General features: G+C 42.4%; 1 protein-coding gene across 1 annotated transcript in view; it reads left to right on the plus strand.

Moving 5' to 3' along the window:
* LOC124794955 (molybdopterin synthase catalytic subunit-like) overlaps window positions 1-21,731 on the plus strand; it is a 42,390-nt gene extending 20,659 nt beyond the window's left edge. The window contains exons 3-4 of the mRNA XM_047258670.1: window positions 20,759-20,871; window positions 20,986-21,731. Of these exons, the coding sequence (XP_047114626.1) occupies window positions 20,759-20,871; window positions 20,986-21,181 (309 nt within the window). The 3' untranslated portion in view covers window positions 21,182-21,731. The remainder of the gene's footprint in view (window positions 1-20,758; window positions 20,872-20,985) is intronic.
* Window positions 21,732-23,257: the final 1,526 nt, after the last annotated feature.

Below are 23,257 nucleotides of genomic sequence, written 5' to 3' on the forward strand. Positions count from 1 at the left end.
CCTACAGTACACCTTCTCATTTGAAGAACACAAACCACTTCCTTCATCACCTCTTATCTGTCACCACCCTGTTACCACTAGGATACCAACTCGGCAGTATTGACACCACCACCTTTTACACATACCCAGTGCATTCAAACACTACCTCTCTCAATGATGTTGCAACTCCTAACCTTCAGTACTAAGTACTTGTAAACCTGACCAATTATACACTGACTCGAAATCTTTTGTCCTTCAAGGGGAAGATACACAAACAAATCTGCAGTGCAGCCATAGGCATTACACCTTTGTATACCACGCTATACATGAGCAGTTTATAGGAACTATAACTAGCTACTTAAGATCCTAAAATCTTTGTTTGGTTCAAGTTCGTTGATCATATCTACAGTACATGATCAGGACCAAGACACTCTATCCTCATTCTTCCATGGCTTCAACATCTTCTCCATATCTGCTTCACCCAGTCCTCCTCGTCCTACATATCGCGTTTCTGGATGTTGACCTCTACCTCTAATAACCTCTATGCATATCAAACTCATTAACCATCAACAATACCTGCAGTTTGATGGCTGCCACCCATTCTGTACAATAATTCCTCTCCCATATCGTCCAGCCAACTCTTGCACATTGTGCTGAAGGTCTTCCTCTCCCATACAATCTGGCCATTCCTTACAGGGTATGCTGAAGGTCTTTCTAAGGCCTCCACAGACAGGCAGCATCCTTCATAGTTCAGAAACAGCTCTCTTGTGCCATATCCTTCAGGCACCTTCACAAACCAGATGCAAAGGATCTATTTATATATTTATTATTTATTTATTTATTTAAGCCCTTCACAGACAGGCATGATCCTTCAAACCTAGTTCAGAAACAGGGCTCTTGTAGCATATCCTGCAGGCTCCCTCAGAAACCAGATGCAAAGGATCATCCCAGTCATTACGCAGTATCTCGCCAGACTGGAACTACTTAACTGCAACCTTCACTGGGGCTTTGAATATTAGGAACATCCTGCCCACAATCCTTCCCATCCCTCCCAAAGTGGTGTTCTGTTGTCACCCAACCTATGAAAGATCCTGGTTCATGCTTATGGCACATCTTCTCCTAAACATGGAGTTCTGTGCAGAGGATATCCACAGTAATAACTACTTTGTGGATAATAGCCTGAGCTGATACCCACAGGTACATCTATAAGTATCTAATAACAATAAAAGTTAAAGAATGGTACCATAATAATGATTTTTGTCTATTAGCATCATATGTGATCAATTATTATCATCATCATCATTATTATTATTATTATTATTATTATTATTATTATTAGGTATTGTTTAAGTCACTATTGTTACGCATTTGGAATGGAGTTTCACTATGTTATCTTCAGTGTACAGTGTTTTGGGAAATATGACACAAATAATGCTGGTGTAAAATCAGTGAATGTATCAATGTATCTTTTAAATATATTTACAAGAACACAATGTAACATTTACTACACTGAAAAGCATAGCACGTTAACATGGCTCAGCATTATGGTGAATGAATGAATGTACATTCCATAAGTGAACTATATGACAGACTTTCAACAATATGCAATATGTAGCAACAACTTGTAACATGATTTCATTGAGTTCCCAGTGTTGAGAAAAACTTCCACAGAAAATTTCACATGACCCATTTCATGAAATATGCATAAAAGTGTAACTTAGGGAATGTATCTAGAACATGGTAGGCTATATTGTATTAAAATGTGGCCATGGTTGGCTTCTATATTGTTAGTCAATGAAATGTAAATTACAAGATCTGACAACAGGAGACGAAAATTCAGGTCAGAAACAGGACTGCCATTAGTGTCCCAGCATAGTGAATGATTTAAAATGGTTCATAATGTTTAATATCCACAAATATGAATTAAAGACTTGTGGATGCAAATGATAGGGCAGCTGCGGATGTGGATTTAACTTCTCTTAACTGCACAGACCTTTAGTTATGCACGAAATCTGTCTTACGCACACACCCATCGCATCCTATTCCAGTTCCATCACAGGCATATCATCATCCATCAGAGGTAGGGCTACCATGAAATGAAAGTTGTCATGCCATATACCAGGTCTCCTGTAATTAATGCGTTGTATTTTGTGTGTGCCTGACCACCAACCAGTTAACCACCAAAATGAATAGCTGATGGCACACTGCACCCAAGAGCAGATGTGACAAGTTGAACACTCAGTGGTGCAGGACCTCAGAGTTATCATTTCAGATAATAGACCCATTTGATGCACAAAATTGTGATACTGGAGCAAAAGTCTGTGGAAGTAACATCAGTTAGCAAAATTGTTATAACCTTTAATCACCAATATTTGCGTGGATATTCAAACACACTCACTTAGAAACAATAGCTCATTACATGATAACAATTCAGTATCTCTTATTCAACTGCCGTGCCGTGACATGCGGCCGGCGCCGTTCGTAGCTAGGTGGCGCTCCCGCGCTCAGCCGAGTTGCAGAGCGCCTCTATCGCCGTTTGCGCGTACTGTCGTGGCGGCACTGTTAAATGTCGTGGCACTGTCACAACACTTTTCCCTCGTTGAAAAAAAAAAAAAAAACACTCACTTCCTTGGAGACATGAACAGTGCGGAGACATCCATGGCCTCTTGTGAGGCCCCGAGAAGATCCCGCGGAGAGACACGAGAGTATGGTCGAAAATGTCCAGGACGGAAGCTCGTGCGTGGATCGTGCCTCCTGGACGAGACGATGGGTGAAAACTCCAGAGCATCATCCATAGGTGTCGTGGACCTGGGGGTGTGCTCCAGCGAGATGGGTCCCGGAGAAGGCGGCGTCGCGACTGGAGCCGGTTCCGGCGTACTCGGAAGCGGTAGTGACGTCGGCTGTATCGACACGTACGGTAGATCGGCAGCCGCGACAGGACTGGCTTCTCGGGCTGGTGGAGGCGAAGGAAGGGGCGGTGGCAATGGCGTGGCCACCACTCGTGGGCGTATCTGGTCGTAATGGCGAACAACCGTGCTGTCGTCTGTACATGTTTCACAAAGCCGGCAGCCGCGAAGAGCCTTGACCACCCCTGGAATCCATTTAGGGCGAGATCCATACCCTCGTGCCCACACGTCGGCGCCCACCGAGTATTTTCCCGCACTAGGGGACACAGCACAAGGTCTGACAGGGAGAAGCAGGTGCAGTAGAGTGCGCGGTTGGCGGCCATGCAAGAGTTCAGCAGGGCTGCGATCACCCAGAGGCGTGAAGCGATAAGAACTCAGAAATTGCAGCAGAGCGTCATCTGTGGAAAAATCACTAAGGAATTTTTTCATCTGGCTTTTGAAAGTGCGGACAAGGTGCTCGACCTCCCCATTTGATTGCGGATGGAAGGGCGGTGCTGTAACATGATGAATCCTTTGTCCAGTACAAAAATCACGGAAGGCCTGCGAAGAGAACTGAGGGCTATGGTCCGTGATGATCGTGGATGGAAGACCTTCTAGCGCAAAGATTTTGGACAAAGCCAGCGTCGTCGCCGCAGTGGTGGGCGACGGACAGCGAACAACAAACGGAAACTTCGAGAAGGTGTCAATCAACAGTAGCCAATAAGTACTGAGGAAGGGGCCGGCAAAGTCAGCGTGCACCCGTTCCCAGGGCTGCGCCGGATCAGGCCACAGAGAGGGCATTGTACGAGGTGCAGCCAGTTGTTGAGCACACTGACCACACGCAGCAACCATGTGGGCGATGTCCAAATCAATACCGGGCCAATAAACGTGCCTGCGGGCCAGGGGCTTAGTCCGAGAAATACCCCAATGGCCTTCATGCAACAGTTTGTGAACATCTTTGCGAAGAGAGGTGGGCACCACAACCCGTGGAGATGCGCCATCCGTGGCCAGAAGAACACACCATCACGAACAGACAGACGAAGGCGCAAGGCATGGTAGTTGCGAAAGGGATCCGATGCCCGGCCCTTGGTCCTGCCCGGCCAACCCCGTTGAACAAAACCGATCACCTGACGCAGGACCAGGTCCCGTGCAATAGCCGACACAACCTGCGAACCTGTAAGTGGAAAACCCTTGACCGCACGACGTTCTTCCTCATCAATGTGGAAACAGAGTAGTTCATCACAATCGAAAACCGGGTCAGGGAACATCGGCAATCGCGACAATGTGTCAGCGTTGGCGTGCTGGGCCGTGGGGTGATAGTGAATCTCATAGTGAAAACGAGACAAGTATAAGGCCCAACGTTGCAGGTGGTGAGCTGCCTTATCCGGAAGCGACGCCGATGGGCTGAACAGAGAGACCAGCGGCTTGTGGTCGGTGATGAGGTGAAACTTAGAACCATACAAAAAAACGCTTAACTTCTTTAGAGCATAAATGATAGCGAGCGCCTCCTTTTCGATTTGAGAGTAACACCGTTACGCATTGTTGAGGGTCTTGGAAGCATAGGCGATGGGTCGTTCCGACCCATTCTCATACCGATGGGCGAGAACAGCCCCTAGGCCACACTGTGACGCGTCAGTCGCCAGAAGCAAGTGCTGACCCAGACGGAATGTGGCAAGACAAGGCGCCGACTGCAAATGAGCCTTCAGGCGGACAAAAGCCTGCTCACACTCGTCGGGCCAACAGAAAGAGACGTTTTTGCGTAACAGCTGATGCAGAGGATGAGCTACCGGCGCCGCGGATGGAATGAATGTGTGATAATGAGCAATCTTGCCTAGAAACACCTGAAGTTCTTTGACCGTAGACGGCCGGGGTAGAGCGTTAATGGCCGCAACGTGCTGACATAGAGGACGTATACCCTCACGGGACAAGTGGAAACCAAGATACACAATGGAGGGTTGAAAGAACTGTGACTTGGCGAGATTGCACCTCAACCCAGTCGAATGCAAAACCCGAAACAGTGAACGCAAATTGCAAAGGTGCTCCTCAGTGGAGGCCCCCGTGACAACAATGTCATCCAGATAGTTTATGCAGCCGGGAACGGAAGCCGTGAGCTGTTCCAAAAACCGCTGAAAAATGGCCGGCGCACTAGCGACGCCAAATGGTAACCGCTGGTACTGATACTACCCACAAGGAGTGTTGATGACGAGAAATTCCTCAGAAGAAGCATCCAACGGCAACTGATGGTACGCCTCCGGTAAGTCAAGTTTGGAAAAGAACTGGCCCCCAGCGAGGTTGGTAAATAACTCCTCAGGACGGGGAAGAGGATAAGTGTCAATGAGGCTCTGAGCGTTGACAGTGGCTTTAAAATCACCACACAATCGCAGACTCCCGTTTGGTTTAGAAACCACCACGATTGGCGATGCCCATTCGCTGGAGGTAACAGGAAGGAGAATCCCTGAAGCTGTTAACCTGTCTATCTCAGCCTTGACAGGTGCATGCAACGCCACCGGAATAGGGCGTGCCTGGAAAAACTTAGGGCGACGTGTAGGTTTAAGAGTAATGTGGGCTTCAAAATCCTTGGCACAACCCAGACCAGCAGAGAACACGGACGAAAATTCAGAACACAATCCATCCAGCTGTTGATACGGAATATCCTCAGATATGAGGTGCACATCATCATCAATGGAGAACCCGAACAACTGGAAAGTATCATAACCGAACAGGTTTTCAGTGCCCGCATGATCCACCACATAAAACGTGAGGGGCCTAACAACAGACTTGTAGGCAGTGGAAGCATCAAACTGGCCAATTATAGGAATTTTCTGTTTATTATAAGTTCTCAGATTTCGCGTAACTGGAGACAAGGGAGGGGAGCCCAACTTCAAATACGTGCGAGAATTAATGAGAGTTACTGCAGAGCCAGTGTCCACTTGCATGCGAATGTCTTTATCCAGAACACGAACAGTAACAAACAACTTATTTGTTTGAGAAAGCACACAGTTGACATCCATGTCCGATGCCTCGTCCTCGTCGACAGGAACTTTAGGGGACTGACATACAGAAGCAGTGTGGCCTTTTTTCCTACATGAATTACACATGGCCCAACGTTTTGGACACGCGGCCCTGTCATGCTGTACGAAACAACGTGGACAAGAAGGAAGTGCAGAATGAACCTGCTTCTGTGGTTGCTGTTGTCGCTGCGAGTGTTGCGGCCCAACACGACGTTGTTTACGCGAATGAACCGCCACCACATCTTTGTTCTCATGTGAAACAGGCAAATTGCTCGTGTCAAAAGTTGACTGTACAGCGCCTACATCACACCACGCGTCTATTTGCGCGCCAGCAGCGTGAGACACTTTAAAGGATTGAGCGATGCTTAGAACTTCCAACAACGACGGGTTTGGCAGTTGTAGGGCATGTTGCCGAACTTCTTTATCAGGAGCAAGCCATAGAATAGCATCCCTAACTATTGAATCAGCATAAGACTCATGATGAGTGTCCGTGACAAACTGACATTTCCTACTCAGACCGTGTAGTTCCGCCGCCCAAGCCCGGTAAGATTGATGGGGCTGTTTCCGACACCGGTAGAACGCCACACGGGCGGCAATGACGTGGGTGTTTTTTCGGTAATAGTTAGACAATAAGTCACACATTTCTTGGAAGGACAGAGAGGCAGGTTCCCGCAGAGGGGCTAACTGAGATAGCAGCTGATAGATCCGTGGGGAAATCCAAGGTACAAATAACGACTTACACATAGGAGCGTCGACAATGCCGAAAGCCAAGAAGTGTTGCCGCAAACGCTTCTCATAATCCTCCCAATCTTCAGCGGCCTCGTCGTAAGGAGGGAATGGGGGCAGAGAAGAGGAAGACAGACGATGAGTAAGTGACGTCGACAATGCCTGAATAGCAGCCGTCAGGTGTGTTTGTTGTTCAATGAGCACTTGCATAAGCTGTTCCATGTCTGCCCCGTCACGAACACACAAATCCACAACGCAGTGAAAATATCCGACCTCGTCGCCAAAAAGTGTTATAACCTTTAATCACCAATAATTGCGTGGATATTCAAACACACCCACTTAGAAACAATAGCTCGTTACATGATAACAACTCAGTATCTCTATTCGACTGCCGTGCCATGACATGCGGGCGGCGCCGTTCATAGCTAGGTGGCGCTCCCGCGCTCAGCCGAGTTGCGGAGCGCCTCTATCGCATACTGTCGTGGCGGCACTGTTAAATGTCATGGCACTGTCACAACAAAAATGTGAACCAGCTCTATCCTGACTAAAATGGAGATACCTGCTCAATGACTGGCATCGCTCTTTTGAGAGAAACTAGATCAGACAGACAAAGAACTGCATGTAAATCAGGAAGGATGGGGCGTCCATTTTGTCCATTGTTTCCAATGGGGCCAAAAGATAAGAATGGATAAAGGTGCTTTTATTTTTGGCTTTTGAAATTGATATATCAACTGAAAATATTAAAGTAATGGTATAGTGCTGCAATGTAAATCTTTTCACTCCATCCCCTTGTGGTGTTTTGAATGTTTGTATTTTGCCATGTCTCTTCATGCTGTATAAGTTATGCTATTTGTGAAAACTCTCAGTCGCTGCTGCACAAGAACTCTCTGTGGGACCAATCACCAATGTGTATCAAGTGTGGACAGCAAAATTCCCCTTGGTGTGTGAACTGCTCCATTCTAAAACAAGAAAGAAATGTACAGGATAACAAAAACTTTGACTTCCCTTTGTGCTTTGATGCAAAGAAAAAATATGAATATCTACATCCAGTTACCGAACAAGGTAGCGCAGTGGTTAGCACCTCAGACTCGCATTTGGGAGGACGACGGTTCAATCCCATCCTGATTTAGATTTTGCGTGATTTCCCTAAATCGCTCCAGGCAAATGCCAGGATGGTTCCTTTGAAAGGGCACGACCAACTTCCTTCCCCATCTTTCCCTAATACAATGAGACCGATGACCTCGCTGTTTGGTCTCTTCCCCCAAATGACCCAACCCAACCCTCTACATCCAGTTCCATTGAAAACAAATTTTGCAAACACAGTAACTAAGCTCTTGTCTATAGCAAGGATGAAGACACCCTCAATGTCAGTGTCCTTGTGGCCATATGAATACATATTTTTGTGAGGAGGACAGGATGCCTTCCTCCTATGTTCCCAATGCACCTGCATCAAGGATCGCAGTTCCCTACCCCCTGCCAGTAAAGAGTCCTCCTCAAGCAGCATCCCTAAGGAGATGTTACTTTCCTCTGCAACTACTGTTGTCAAAAGTGGACACGGATCTGCCAGCTCCAGCATTGCTTGAGAACATTATATCTTAAACATCAGAACAACTACTGTAGAGACCCATGCCTTTTCTTCACAGGTGGGGAACAATTTGCATTGTGCCAGACACTAATGAATATTCTTGGTATCCCGTTAGATGGCAGTATTCATCTGACCCTACTGTTATTCCAGAACACTTTGTGGCACAATGCAATCGAACATCTGCAACTGACGATTAGTTATATGTTTCCTTCTGTGTGAAAGACGGGTAGAGGATAACAGCCTCTCCTTCATTACACAATGTCTTGAACCATATAATGCTCCTTTCAGTAAATTCGAACTCATCGGCACTCTGGTCCTTGGCCACAATGTGTCATTGGGACCTGATCGAATTCACAGTCAGATACTATACCTATATGTGGTGTCAACATATGCTTATAGCCTTTAATTGTATCTGGTGTGAGGGTGAGCTCCTAACCCAGTGGAGAGAAAGCACAATTGTCCCAGTCTTGAAACCAGGTGAAAATCTGAATGAGATGGACACTGATAGAGCCATCAAGCTTACAGATGTTCTGTGTAAGCTGCTTGCTTGCTTGCTTGAATGAATGGTGAATTGGAATCTGTGTCAGTCTGTTGAGACAAGGCATCTTTTGCCCAATTCCCAGTATTGATTTTTAGAGGGCTGGTGCACACTGACCACTTAATTTGCCTGGAGTCCATTATAAGAACAGGTTTTTCGTGTTGCCAACATCTCATTCCTGTCTTCTTTGGACTTAAGAAATGCCTATGATGCCTCAGGACATTACCTTGTCCTTATAACACACTGGGTGAGTGAGATTTCAGAGGACCTCTCCTGATTTTTGTTCAGAATTTTCTACTGTTCAGTTGTTGCGCATTCCAAGTTGGCGCATCCTTCAGTACCCTCCAAGCACAGAGAATGAAGTCTCACAGGGACCAGTGCTGGGAGTTGAAGCACTATAATAAAATGGAACACCTACACCCATCTTTATAATGTCATTTATTATATGGCTACCAGTTTCCGTGTTTTGATGCACCATCTACAGGCCTTAACTGACACCGAGGGGGTTAACACCATCTATATACACAATTCATCAGTGGCCAACATCTATAACTGGTTTTCATAGACTACCTGTAACAGTGATGATGTCTCTCCAACTGTCAACTGACAGGGGAAACATTCAAAACAGAACGTCTGTTCTGAATGTTTCTGTAGTCAGTTGATAGTTGATGGTTAGAGAGACAACATCGCTACTACAGGTAGTCTGCAAAAATCAGTTACTAATGTTGACCTATGATGAACCGTGACACAGATGGTGTTAACACCCTCAGCATCAGTTAAGGCCTGAAGATGGTGCACTGAAACACCGACACTGGTAGTCATATAATAAATGACATTATAAGGATAGCTGTAGATGTTCCATTTTATTACATAAGTGAACAGCCGAAGTCCCTCAGACCTCCAATCACAAACACGGACATACAAAAATATTGAAGCATTGGTGCTTAGGGTCTTGCCATCTTTATATGGTGTAGACTTGTATTCACTACAGTTTTTCAACCTTACATTTTGCTGCACACCAGCTACAGGGCACTGTGAGTGAAACACAGTCTTGGGCTTTCAACCATTACTACCAAATTTTCACTGCCAATGTAGAAATGTTAATCCATACACAGAACTGTATCATCATAATGAAATGCTCAATATGATAGTGTCATACTGTCATCTTGCTTTTTGGGAATTTTATTTGATGCCCAGTGTACATGGTTGCCAGATATTCCCCAGCTTAAAAAGAAGTGCCTGTTGAAATTTGGCAATCTGGACTGCCTCACCCACACCACAGGATGTGGAGCACTCCACCTTCATGCACCTTTACAAAGCCTTTGTCTTATCTCGGCCTTATTATTGGAGTCTGGCCTATGAATTGGACACACCACTGCTGTTATGGATACTGAAACCAGTGCAACATTGCAGGATCCAACTTGTGACTGGTGCCCAGTGAACAGTCTACTGGCACAGGGTGGGATTCCTCCTTTTACAAACCATATACCACCAATTACTACTGAATCATGCAATAAATGTCCTCTGCTATCCTAAATGCACAAATCACCGTGTTTTTTTCCCCAGTATGGGAACATGAACAGTAAAATCTCTTGTGTGAACTACATTCTGTTCCATATACTGAATTGTGTGGTCTAACTCTTATCCCTTTATGCTTCTCAAGAGAGTATGTGGCCAGGAAACAAAGTGATGTTACCAACTAAGTAATTTGTTGTCCTTATTTTATGTAGTATCAAATGTCTTTAGCCCTGGACAGTGGATGCTTTTCCATTACCAGTAAATTTACATTAAAGAATTATTTTCATATCATAATATTTACATCCTTAATCAAAGGTTACTTGAATTCACTGAACTGACTGCTGTACTCATGTCCTGTATCATTATTACATTTTAGCATACTCTTATCCTCTCCCTCCTATTTCATTCACAATTGGTGCATAGGATGGCCAACTTTCAGTGAGCTACTATAACATATTGAAACTAGCATCAGTGAACATGAGGCAGTTGTAGCAACCATTATTACTTAAGTACAAAGGACATTCAAACTAAGTAAGAAGATTTACATACTTAGTAATCGAATGGCTGTGATAGCTGTGTGGGGGGTGGGGGTGGGGGGGAGGCAGTAGGTAAATACATCACTCCTACACTCCAATAGGGTCTGCGATGACAAAATTAGACTAATTACAGCACACATAGAAGAGGCATTTATGCAGTCATTTGTCCCACGTTTGGTACCTGGTTGGAATGAAAGAAACCCATAACATGTACTATCATGCTAAGTACCCTCCATCAGGAACTTCAAAATGGTTTGCAGAGTATGTATGTAGATGGAGATGTAGAAGCACTTTTTTTTTTTACTTGTCATGGATGTTTCAAGATAGATATGTGGATTGAAGTATTGTTTTATCAGTATTTTGCAGAATGTTACTGCTATAAATTTTAATAGTTAGCCTGTAAATACTTTTGGATTAAAGGAGGCCACTCACCGGAAAGTAGAAGTGTTGTATTATTGATAGGCAGACACATAAAGAAAGTAAAAGACTTGCTAGCTTTCGGAGTAATCCTTTTTAGAGCCAGAGTGCAAACACACACACACACACACACACACACACACACACACACACACACACACAAAACCTACCTGTGCCCATAAGTGTGGTGGCAGGATGAGTAAGGGAGTGGAGGATGTGTTGCAAGGATAACTCCCACCTATGTAGTTCAGAGAAGCTGGTGGTGGAGGCAAGGATCCAGATGGTCTGGATTGTGAAGCAGCCATTGAAACTAAGCATGTTACGCTCAGCTGCATGTTGTGCTACTGGGTGGTCAGCTTTATTCTTGGCAACAGTTTGGTGATAGCCATTTATCTCGGTTGACAGCTGGTTGGTAGTCATACTGACATAAAAAGCTGTGCAATGTTTGCAGCAGAGTTGGTATATGACATGCATCGACAGGCACTGGCCAGCCTCTTACAGGGTAGGATAAGCCTGTGGTAGGACTGGAGTAAGAAGTGCTTGTGGGTGGTTTTGGTAGATCTTGCACCTTCATCAGGCTTTGATTATCTTTGAGCATGCCCATAAATGAGGGATATCTTACACATGATTCACCCTTCCTATAGTGTTGTTCCATCTCCCACCCAACCTGCATAATATCCTAGTCCACCCCTATGCCACCCCCAACCCCAACTCTTTGCCACAGAACTGTATCCTTGTGGAAGACCACGGTGCGAGACCTGCCCATTCCACCCACTCATGCTTACTACTCCAGTCCTGTCACAGGCTTATACTACCCCATAAAAGGCAGGGCCACCTGTGCGAACAGCCATGGCATACAAGGTGTGTTCAAAAAGAAACTGAACTTTTGAAATAATGCGCCATCCAGCAGAGAGAGCACACTGCAGCTACTGAACACACCTACCAACAGGTTTAAACAACAAATTGCCATTTGCCTCATATCACTCGGACAATTAGCAAGCGAACCACAGCTGCTGAAGTAAGCACGTGTACAGCCTGCTCATCGGTTTGGTGCAATGAAGGAACTTGAAGAACAATGTGTGTGTGTGTGTGTGTGTGTGTGTGTGTGTGTGGTTCTGTGATGTTTCCAAATCTGAACGTCCTTCCACATCAACATATGATGGCCATGTGGATAGCATTGATGCTATGATTCCCAGAAATCCTTGTTTAACTGTTCAGGAAACTGCTGAGGAGGTGAGCATCAAATTTTGACTGAAAAACTGGAGATGCGTGGTGTCGGTGCAAAATTCGTACTGCATTTGTTGACTGAAGATTAGAAATGATCATTGAAATGTGTGAGGAACTGCTTGCTGTTTTTAGTGACAATGGAAACTTTCTTAAGAACATCTTAACAGGCGGTGAAATGTGGGCGTATGGCTGTGGTGCTGAAACGAGCAGTGGGTGGGCAAAAGGTCACCTAATCCAAAAAAAGCATGCATGCGTCAGTCAAAGATCAAGGTGGTGATGGTTGTGTTTTTTGACTACAAAGGCATTATCCTTCATGAATTTGTGCCATGTGCTCAGATGGTAAACAAGGAAGTTTACCAGGGATTCCTAGTGCACGTAAGGTATGCTGTGCACAGCTTTTTATGTTAGTATGATTACCAACCATCTGTCCTCCAGGATGAATGGCCACTACCAAACCGCTGTCAAGAATAAAATTGATCACCCAGTGGCACAACATGCAACTAAGTATAACATGCTCAATTTCAGTGGCTGCTTTGCGATCCAAGCCATCTGGATTCTTCCCTCCACTGTCAGCTTGTCTGAACTATGCAGATGGGAGTTATCCTAGCAACACGTCCTTCACTCCTCTAATCATCTTAGCCTCAATCTCTGGCAACACACTGTCATCATGCCCAGCATGTGATCCTGCCACTCCTCCCTCCTTCCCACCAAGGCACAACCCACTCACCTCGACCTCTCTGCCTGCCTCGTGTCCCCCCCCCCCCCCCCCCCTTCCTCTCTTTTACTCTGAATGTGTTTTCTGTGTACTGTAGCTCGAAAAAGGATTACTCAGAAAGCTAACAAGTTTTTTTTTTCTTTTGTTATGCATGTGCCTATGTGCCTTTCAACATTTCAACACTTTTACTTTTCAGTCAGTGCTGTACTTTAATCCAAAAGTATTACCATTCTATCAGAACTTTTCTACAAAGCTGCTAATAAGCCTCACTGTGGTGCACAACAGATACCTTGTAGTGTCTGCCACTGGAGTTGGAAGAACACACCCATCCTCCCCTCACCTTAATTAATCTGTGAAAAAATACACAGTTTATGTTTCTCTATTATTCCTATTTGGTAAAGAGCCAAACTTATGAGCAATATTCAGAAATAGACTAAACAAGGGTTATGTAAGTTACCTTCTAAGCAAATGAGCTTTACTGCCACAATACTAGAATAAAAATCTCTTTGTAAACAATGTGTGAGCAGATAGGGTTCAGAATGGGGTTTTATATTCTGATACAAAAGTCTTTTAACCAGTTTCTGGCAGACATCAAACAGGAAATGGGGAATCCTGCTACTCACCTCGTAGGAGAGGTGTTGAGTCACAGACAGGCACAGTGAAAAATAATGTTAGAAATGTTCATCTTTTGGACTATGCCTTCATCATTGTCTTAATGCTGAACATTTCTAACATTATTTTTCATTGTGCCTCTCTGCAACTCAGCACCTCCTCTTTATGTTGAGTAGCAGGATTCCCCATTTCCTGTTTGATGTCTGCCAGAAACTGGTTAAAAGACTTTTGTACCTATGTGATGAGTAGCAATCTATCCTTTCCATATAGTTGTTATTCCTTCCTGGACTTTCCATTGTTTGAAATACTTTATTTGCCAACCTCACAATTTATCATAATATTTTGACTTTGGGATGTAAATTCTGCTTGACATCAGTGTTCATATTAAACAGGTCTTTAACTTTTCCATTATACAGATGGCTGATAGTATTCTCTGAAATCAGCAAAATTACAGAAATCATACATGTTTAATAGATAGTGTTAGATAAAAACAAGTACTGAGTAGTATAAGAGTAATTGTTCACAATGAAAAATGTGAGTAAATCAACACTAGTAGTGGATTAACACTAGTCTTAATTAATTGCTAGTTTGTTTTACAGATGTTACCTGCAATGGCTGCTCTTTATGAGCAACTGTAGTTCTTATTATCCCTTGAGAAGCGCTGTTTCCCAGTCTACAACGGTATGAATAACACAAAACATATTATTAAAGAAAAGCTATGCTTGAAATACAAAAAAGTTAATGAGGAAAAAAGTTGAGATGGAAAAAATTATAAACATAGTGGGCGAATATGAAATTTGACATCCCTAAAGTACTCTGAATCTTGACATTTGCTCTTTGTAACTACAGGATAGTTATAATTAAGCTTTTGCTACTTGAGCCAATGTAGAAGGAAAACTGTTTACTGTATAGGCACCCAATTTCATAGGAATGATGTTCATTCTGTGTGAAGCAGGACTTGCATTGTTAGTAGTGTTAGTGTCATGACTTGCCATTAGGCACCAAAACTGGTGTAGTGACATGGTGTTTAAACACAAGCATAAGATTGCATTACAGTTGCAGACAGTCAAGAAGGATCTGGACAAGGTAGCAGGGCTTTACTCCTAAAGCTGCTTTATTAAAACAACAGCAATATTTCTGTGTTCGTCATGAGTATTGACACATTAAAGGAATTGGGAGGGTTCCTCTTTCTGCACTGGTATTGAAGAACATGTTTCAGAAGTTCAAGCAGTGCAAGAGCTGTGTCACAACAGCCAACATCCGACCTGAGATGTTTCTGGCAGTAGTAGAGCAATCTCTAGTGTGGTTACAGGCTGTCAAAATGCAGATGGTCATCACATTGAGCAACAATGTAAACATGATATACAGTTAACAAATGTTACGCTCTTGTGTGGAAATTAAAATATGTTTCTGTCAATGGTTTTTTCATTGTTTCTCATCCACGTGACCTCACAAATGTTTCCACAAACTTTCTTTATCCTACAATCACTTGTTTCTCATGGGGACCCTTTCAAGCAGCAAAAGTTTAATTATAATCATCCTGTACAAAAATCTTACTGAAGGCTTAAGCATTATATTTAATGACTTGGATGAAAGGCCTTCAGAAATAACAAACAGAAAATATTAAAACCATTTCACTAAATTATGCATTCAGATCTAAAATTCAGAGTTAAGACCTATATGCTGGTATAAAAATTGTTAAAAAATATTCCCAGTATAAAGCAGGAAAAGGTATTTTTGGCAATTTGTGGTAAGGTCTTATTGGACCAAACTACTGAGCTCATTGGTCCCTAAGCCTACACACTACTTAATCTAACTTAAACTAACTTACACTAAGACAACACACACCCATGCCCGAGGGAGGACTCGTACCTCCGACGGGGGGAGCAGCGGACCATGACGAGGTGCCTCAGACTGCGCGGCTACCCCGTGCGGTGTAAAACGTAATATTTTTCATCTACTGCCCTTATAAGGTAACTGAATGTCCAAGCAGAGGTCTGCTAGGAGCTTATACAAAAGAGAAATATCTGTACTTGCCTAAACAACTAAACAAATATTTAATATCCTAAATGATAGTCACTGGAAGAACTTTCTCAGAAGCAATGTCTGTTCTGGGTTCAGTTAACAAACTAATGTGGTCAATCATAATTACAGAAAGCTGAAAGCTCCTCATTGGTGGGGGGGAAAATACTTCATGAGTTAATTTGACATGAATATGATGGACAGATGGCTAAAAATGCCTGACAATAAATCTATATTTGAAACATCCTGGAAGATTAAAACTGTGTGCCAGTCCTGGACTCGAAGCTGAGACCTTCCCCATTTGCAGACAAGTGCTCTAGTGACTGATATATCCAAACAGAACTCATGACCCCCTCCCCTCCTTCCCAGCTTTACTACCAATATCTCATTTCCTACCTTCCAAACTTCACAGAAGTTCTGATGCATACCTTGTGGGAGTAGCACTCCTGGAAGAAAGGATATTGCAGAGACATGGCTTAGCCATAGTCTAAGAGAATGTTCCCAAAATAAATTTTAATTCTGCTGGAGCATGTGCACTGATTATGCTGGAAAATTCATTCTAGAAACAATACCGTAGGCTGAGGCTAAGCCGCATGCAGTGTCTTTTCTTCCAGGATTGCTAATTCTTCAAGGTGCACAGGAGAAGGTAGGTGATGAGATACTGGTGGAAAGGAATCTGTGAGGGGGCTCATGAGTTATCCTTCGATATCTCAGCTGGCAGAGCACTGGCCTGTGAAAGGCGAAGATCTCAGGTTCAAGTCCTGGTCCAGCATACAGTTTTAATCTTCCAAGAAGTTTCAAATCAGTGCAGTCTCCACATCAGAGTAAAAATCCATTGTGGAAACAAATCAGTAGGTCAATGATTCAATTTCAAATAGGTGGTAGGATTTTTTTCTGTTATATATTATTACCTTCGTCCCTGGTAAAGACTTGTTTATGTAAAATAATCAATGTTGTAATGTTTACATGCAGTGTAGATTCCGCCAATCTAATCTTGATTTTTGTGGGCTGTGGACTTCTTGAATAGTATTTGGACTCTGCTGTGTGTATCTTTGACAGTATCTGGCTACTGACTCAATCTTATACAAACAATTTCTGTTCCAGTCATTTAGTTCATACCACAAAAACATGCATGATTTGGACTTTGTATATTTCCCATTTGTGAGAACTGCCTGTATTTGCACTTTGCAAACTAACCTAGTCCTTGTCTAATAAATAGTATTTCAAGCCAGCAAATTTTTTAGCTCTATGTATTCATAGTACCTTTTCAGATCTAAAGAATAGTTATGATTTATTATGAAACTGTACAAATTCATTATGAAACTGTACAAAAATGGAGTGTCAGTCTTAAAATGCATACACAGATGTCTTGCACTAGTGGCTACTAAATAAAATCATCGATTGCATTATTACAGGGGATTCACAGCCATTATTTCCATTCACAGAGGCTTCATCAGACATTTATTTGATGTTCTTTGTAGGCCTGCCCCTCCCTCGGGATCTTCATTTGTCTAATGTGCACCCCACGCAATAGTGTATTTACCATTCACCACTGGCCAGTTGGCTGTAGGCAAGGACCTTGAATATAAAAAAGGAATCACCTTATCAACTTCAAGCTAGATGTACTTGTTCATTTACATTTCACTAATTATTATTATTATAATACTGCCACTGAGAACATATTACAAACATAAATATTATGAGGGGGATTCAATAAGTAAAGAAACACATTTGTTTCCTTGGCCAATTTTTGTTAAAAAAAATTAATTTTCTTTGTGATGTGCTTAAACATTCTGCTGTCATCTCATATATTTTCAGTCCGGTAGATGGCAGCACTACACTGAGGTGATAAAAGTCATGTATACTACGTAATGTCGTGTCAGATTTCCTTTTGCCCGGCTTAGTGCAGCAACTCAACGTGACATGCACTTAACAAGTCGTTGGAAGTCCCCTGCAGAAGTATTGAGCCATGCTACCTCTTTAGCCACCCATAACTGCAAAAGTGTTGCTGGTGCAGGATTTTGTTCATGAACGGACCTCTCGATTATGTCCCTCAAATAAGAATGAAGGAATGTGAGTCCAATATGCTAACTACTGTGTCACTTGGTATGTCCAATAAGTGTTCGATGGGATTCATTTTGGGCATTCTGACTGGCTAAATCATTCACTCAGATTGTCTAGAATGTTCTTCAAGCCAGTCACAAACAATTGTGGCCCAGTGACATGGTGCATCGTCATCCATGAAAATCCTATCACTGTGTAGGAACATGAAGTCCATGAAGATCTGAAAATTGGCCTCCAAGTAGCTGAACATAACAGTTTCCCGTCAATGATCAGTTCCATGTAATGTAAACGCATCCCAAAACATTATGGAGCCACCACCAGCATGCATAATGCCTTGTTGACAACTTTGATCCATGGCCTCGTAGGGTCTGTGCCCCACTGGAACTCTACAGTCGGCTCTTAATACTACTGAAATTAGGAGTCATCTGACCAGGCCACAGTTTTTCAGTCATCTAGGGTCCAAGTGATGTGGTCATGAGCCCAGGAAAGGCACTGCAGGGGATGTCTTGCCATTAGCAAACACACTTTCGTCGGTCATCTACTGCAGTAGCCCATTAATGCCAAATTTTGCCACACTGTCATAATGGATACATTCGTCATACATCCCATGTTGATTTCTGCAGTTCTTTGAGGCAGTGTTGTATGTCTGTTAGCACTGGCGACTCTACACAAACCCCACTGCTCTTGGTCATTAAATGAAAGCCATTGGCCACTGTATTGTACATGTTGAGAGTTAATGCCTGAATTCTCAGCACATTCTTGACACTGTGGATCTCAGTATATTGAAGGTCCCTAACAATTTCCAAAATGGAATGTCTCCAACATCTAGCACCAACTACCATTCCATGTTTAAAGTCTGTTAATTTCTGTCGTGCAACCATAATCATGTCGGAAAGCTTTTCATGAGTCACCTCCACTAATGCACTGCCATTTTATACCTTGTCGTCACGATACTGCTGCCATCTGTATATGTGCATATAATTATCCCATGACTTTTGTGACCTCAGTGTATAAGCAACTGACAAAATGGCATCTGCAACCTTAGGTGCATTCCAATCAATGAAGAGTTGCTGAATTTCTTTTAGCAGAAAATCAGACAATTACAGATATTCACAGGCATTTACATAATGTCTACAGACACTGGGCATTGTATAAAAGCATGAGAGAGTACTGGGCAGAGCTTCTGTCATCAACAGAAGAAGGAGAATGAAATCTGTCGATATCCCACATGCAGGCGTATCCCACTTAACTTTGACACCTGAAATGTTGCAATGTGCAGATACTATTATTCAAGACAACTGGCAAATAACAATCAAGCAGAGCTTCTGTCATCAACAGAATGAGGAGAATGAAATCTGTCGATATCCCACATGCAGGCATATCCCACTTAACTTTGACACCTGAAATGTTGCAATGTGCAGATACTATTATTCAAGACAACTGGCAAATAACAATCAAGCAACTCAGTGCTCAACTTGACACATCTGTTGGTAGTGCTGACTCACTTGTTAACCTATTATCATATCTAGAGATTTGTGCCCACAGGGTTCCTCGAAACATAAATGCAGAACATAAAGAGGAAAGTAGGAACATCTGTGCTGAATTGCTTTCACTTTGAGACAGATGTGGATGATTGTCAAACATTGTCACAGGCGATGAAACATGTATTCACTATTTTAAACCTGAAATGAATCAGCAGTCCACAGAATGGTGCCAAACAATGTTTTCTTTGAAGCAGTAGTTTCGGACAATACCCTCAGCTCATAGTCATGGCTACAGTCTTCTGGGACTCTGAAGGGGTTATTCTGTTTGATGTCCTCCCTCGTGGTCAAATGATCAACTCCGAAATCTATTCATAGACTCGTAGCAATTGAAGAAACGAATATAGCATGTTTATGGCCTCAAAAGTGAGACTGCACTTCTCGTTCTTCATGATTATGTAAGGCCACTTCCAAGTCTGCACACAGAAGAGGAGATCACAAAACATAAGTGGACTGTTCTCGCTCACTTGTCCTACAGCTCATGTCTCGCACCTTCTGAGTCCATCTCTGTGGCTCACTGAAAGACTGACTTCACTGAAAGCAGTACAGCAATGATAGGTAAATTAATGATGCAACAAGAATTAGGCTGAGACACAGGCCAATAGAGTGATGTCATGACAGCATATGAGCTTTCACATTAAGGTGGTATGAGGCTATACAGCTGAACGAAGATTACATTGAAATACAGGGCTTAATAGCCACAGAATTGGGGAACAATGTAGTATATTTAAATGGTGAATGAAACTGTTCTACTGTGAGAAAATATGTGTTTCATTACTTATTGAATAACCATAGTAAATATTATGCATTTTCAAACGTCTTGAGGGTTCTGCTGCTTTACAAAATTTACTGCTTTGGCTTCAGATAATATGGTATGCCAATTGTTGTTCTGACTGAGTCACACTTTATCTTTCTGTAATCAAAGAGTGCTCTAAAGACAACTAGTAGACATTGAACATGTGTGTGGTTATTGTATAAGTTGAGCTGTTGGTATAGTAATTCAGATATGGAAACATGTGGTCAGGTGAGAGTTGTGCATATTGACAAGATGGTTTAAGGTTTGAAAAAATTTCCTACAGAGGCTTTTGATGCAAGTGTCCTGCTATTGTAAACAAGACCATGAATATAAAGCACTCACATGCCAGATTGCGGAGTCTGGCTGGTATTCTGAGACTGACATATGAGCATTTAGCAAAGACATACTGAGCCACCATTCATAGGACCATAGTGGTGTCCTTCCTGTTGTGTTGTCCAGACTTGATTTCCAGCAGACTACTGCCTACCTCCACATCTCTTGCATTGTCCAAGAAATTTTCCATGAACAGCCTTTACTCTTATACTTTCAATTAGAATAATAAAATTCCTTGTCATGATTGCTGTAGGTGTTGCAACTTCAGTATGAAGCATACATCCCAATGGCAGAAAAAGTACTCAAACAGATATGTGAAGATATCAGGCAGAAGTGGAAAGTAGAAAATATTGCTATATATCACAGGTAAAATAACTAGAAATTTTTGTTTTACCATTTAAATGCTAAATAATTTACAGTTCTAACAAGCAAGCTTCTCTCTCAGCTGAAATATGTATAGCTCACTGCTTTAATTTTTAGATTAGGCACTGTCCCTGTCAAAGAAGCAAGTATTGTAATAGCCACTTCATCACCTCATCGAGCTGCTTCTCTTGAAGCTACTCATTTTGCTATTGATGCAGTGAAAGCTAAGGTTCCAATATGGAAGAAAGAAATATATGCTTCAGATGAACCACAGTGGAAAGAAAACACAGAATGTACGTGGAAGAAATCCTGATACTGTGTAACCTCAACTATGTTGCAATTATTTTCAATTGTTAATTAACTGGGAATTGTGTGAAAGTACTATAGGAAACACTTTGAATTATGTAGCTAATGGGAAACAAAATATGTAGATATTGGTGGTGGTTTTAGTGTTATATGCTTGATGATTGTGTTCTGTGTGAACTTTTGAGATCATTGAAGTAATTAGCTCCAAGCAGTAAATATACTGCAACTGCATGATTTATGTAAACCACAGAAAACAATTAGTGTGTTATATTGCTCTATTTTGTTTTTGAATCGCTATTTATGTATAATTACAGTCTCTGTCATTTAACAAATTTTGCTTTGTGGATTGATATATTCATAGCATGAATTATTTAGTGTGATGGACAACCCCTAGTCACATGATTGAGAGCACTGCTTCATTAATAATATTGATTTCACTATTTTGTCAGAAAAGTGTTAAAGTATATTTTGTGGAAAAAAAGTTTTTTCTAGATTACAAATGTATAAAGTTTAAAACTGTTTAAAAATGGCAGAAATAAATGATTTGACAGTAATAATTCTATTGGTATGTATTATGCAAGTACCCTTCCCCAAGAAAAATACACTGATGAGCCAGAACATTATAAGCACTTGCTTAATAAATAGTGTGTTGGTCCACCTATGGAACACACTGCAGCAGCAGTTCTGTAGGTAGGTATTCAAAAAGTCCTTGGTAGTTTTCTGGAGGTATGTGGCACCAATATGTATGCATAGGTCACACAGTTCCCACAAATTACAGGCTCATGGTTTGTGGGTGTAGATCTGGTGCAGAACTGCATCCTAGATATTTTCCATTGGGTTTGGAACAAGCAAATCTGGTAGACAAGTCAATGTGTGCTCACTGTCACACTCCTCAAACCACTGGAGCACAGCTCTGGCCTTGTGATATGGAAAGTTAGCCTGCTGGAAGATGCCATCGCTATCAGGGAAGACGTGAAGCATGAAAGGGTGCAGGTGGTTCACAAAAATATTCACATAGTGCACAGCTACCTCAGTGCCTTCAATTATCACCACAAGTTTCATGGAAGCCCAGGTGAATGTACCCCACCAGCCTGCATCCATGATGCTGTATGTGTGTTGAGCATCTGTTTTGGCTGGATGACATCATATTCAGACACAACTACCAACCTGGTGTAAAAAGAAAGTGATCTGCCAGACAGCATGTTTCCTTTGATCAACAGTCTCATCTCGATGATCTTGGACCCACTGGAATCATAACTGATGGTGTCACTGGGTCAACATGGGAACACACAGGGGTTTTCAGGTTTTCTTTTGCAAAGCATCATGTTCATCAATGGTTGTTGAACGGTGCCAAAACACTTGCACCTTCACCTGCATTGTCCTTTGTCATCACATTGTCCACCGATTGCAGCCTATCCTGCTTTATGGAATGGTCCAACCTCTAACCTTCATGTTCTGTGATGAGGCATATGGACATCCAATACCATGTCACCTACTCATAGTTTCACCATCCTTCAAACACTTTTCACAGTTGCTCACAACACTAACACACAAAAAACTTCGCTGTTTCTGAGATGCTTGTTATTATGTGCCAGGCCATGACAAATAGTCATTGTCAAAGCTGATTATTTCAGTGGATTTTCCCACATGTGGCCCTTGTCATTGCTACAATGATTTCCCATTCACGTCTGCTCTAATTATATACATTCCATACCCTGTCACATGCCCACACCACCACCAGACGGCATCCATTCTCACAGTGGGCAATGGGCATAATATTTTGGCACATAATTGTACTGTATGTAGGGCCTGATAATGTGGAAGATAGATAGAGAACTGTTGGTGCAAAATGTGAATTTATCAGTCAGCCATGATGTAGGTATCAATATAAATAGTGAAATGCACATATAATTGTGAGTTACATGGGTCTGCTAGAAGTACGTGAATTTTACTTGCTGAAACCTGAGATATATATTGTTAACATATTAGAAGAAACATCAAATTCAAAAGAAAAAGAGTTGACTCAGCAGGCAACACAAGTTTTGGTAAGGCTGATGAATTTAATTATCTTGGCACCTTGTTA

The sequence above is a fragment of the Schistocerca piceifrons genome, chromosome 4 (genome assembly GCF_021461385.2).
Source record: "Schistocerca piceifrons isolate TAMUIC-IGC-003096 chromosome 4, iqSchPice1.1, whole genome shotgun sequence".
Lineage (NCBI taxonomy): Eukaryota > Metazoa > Arthropoda > Insecta > Orthoptera > Acrididae > Schistocerca > Schistocerca piceifrons.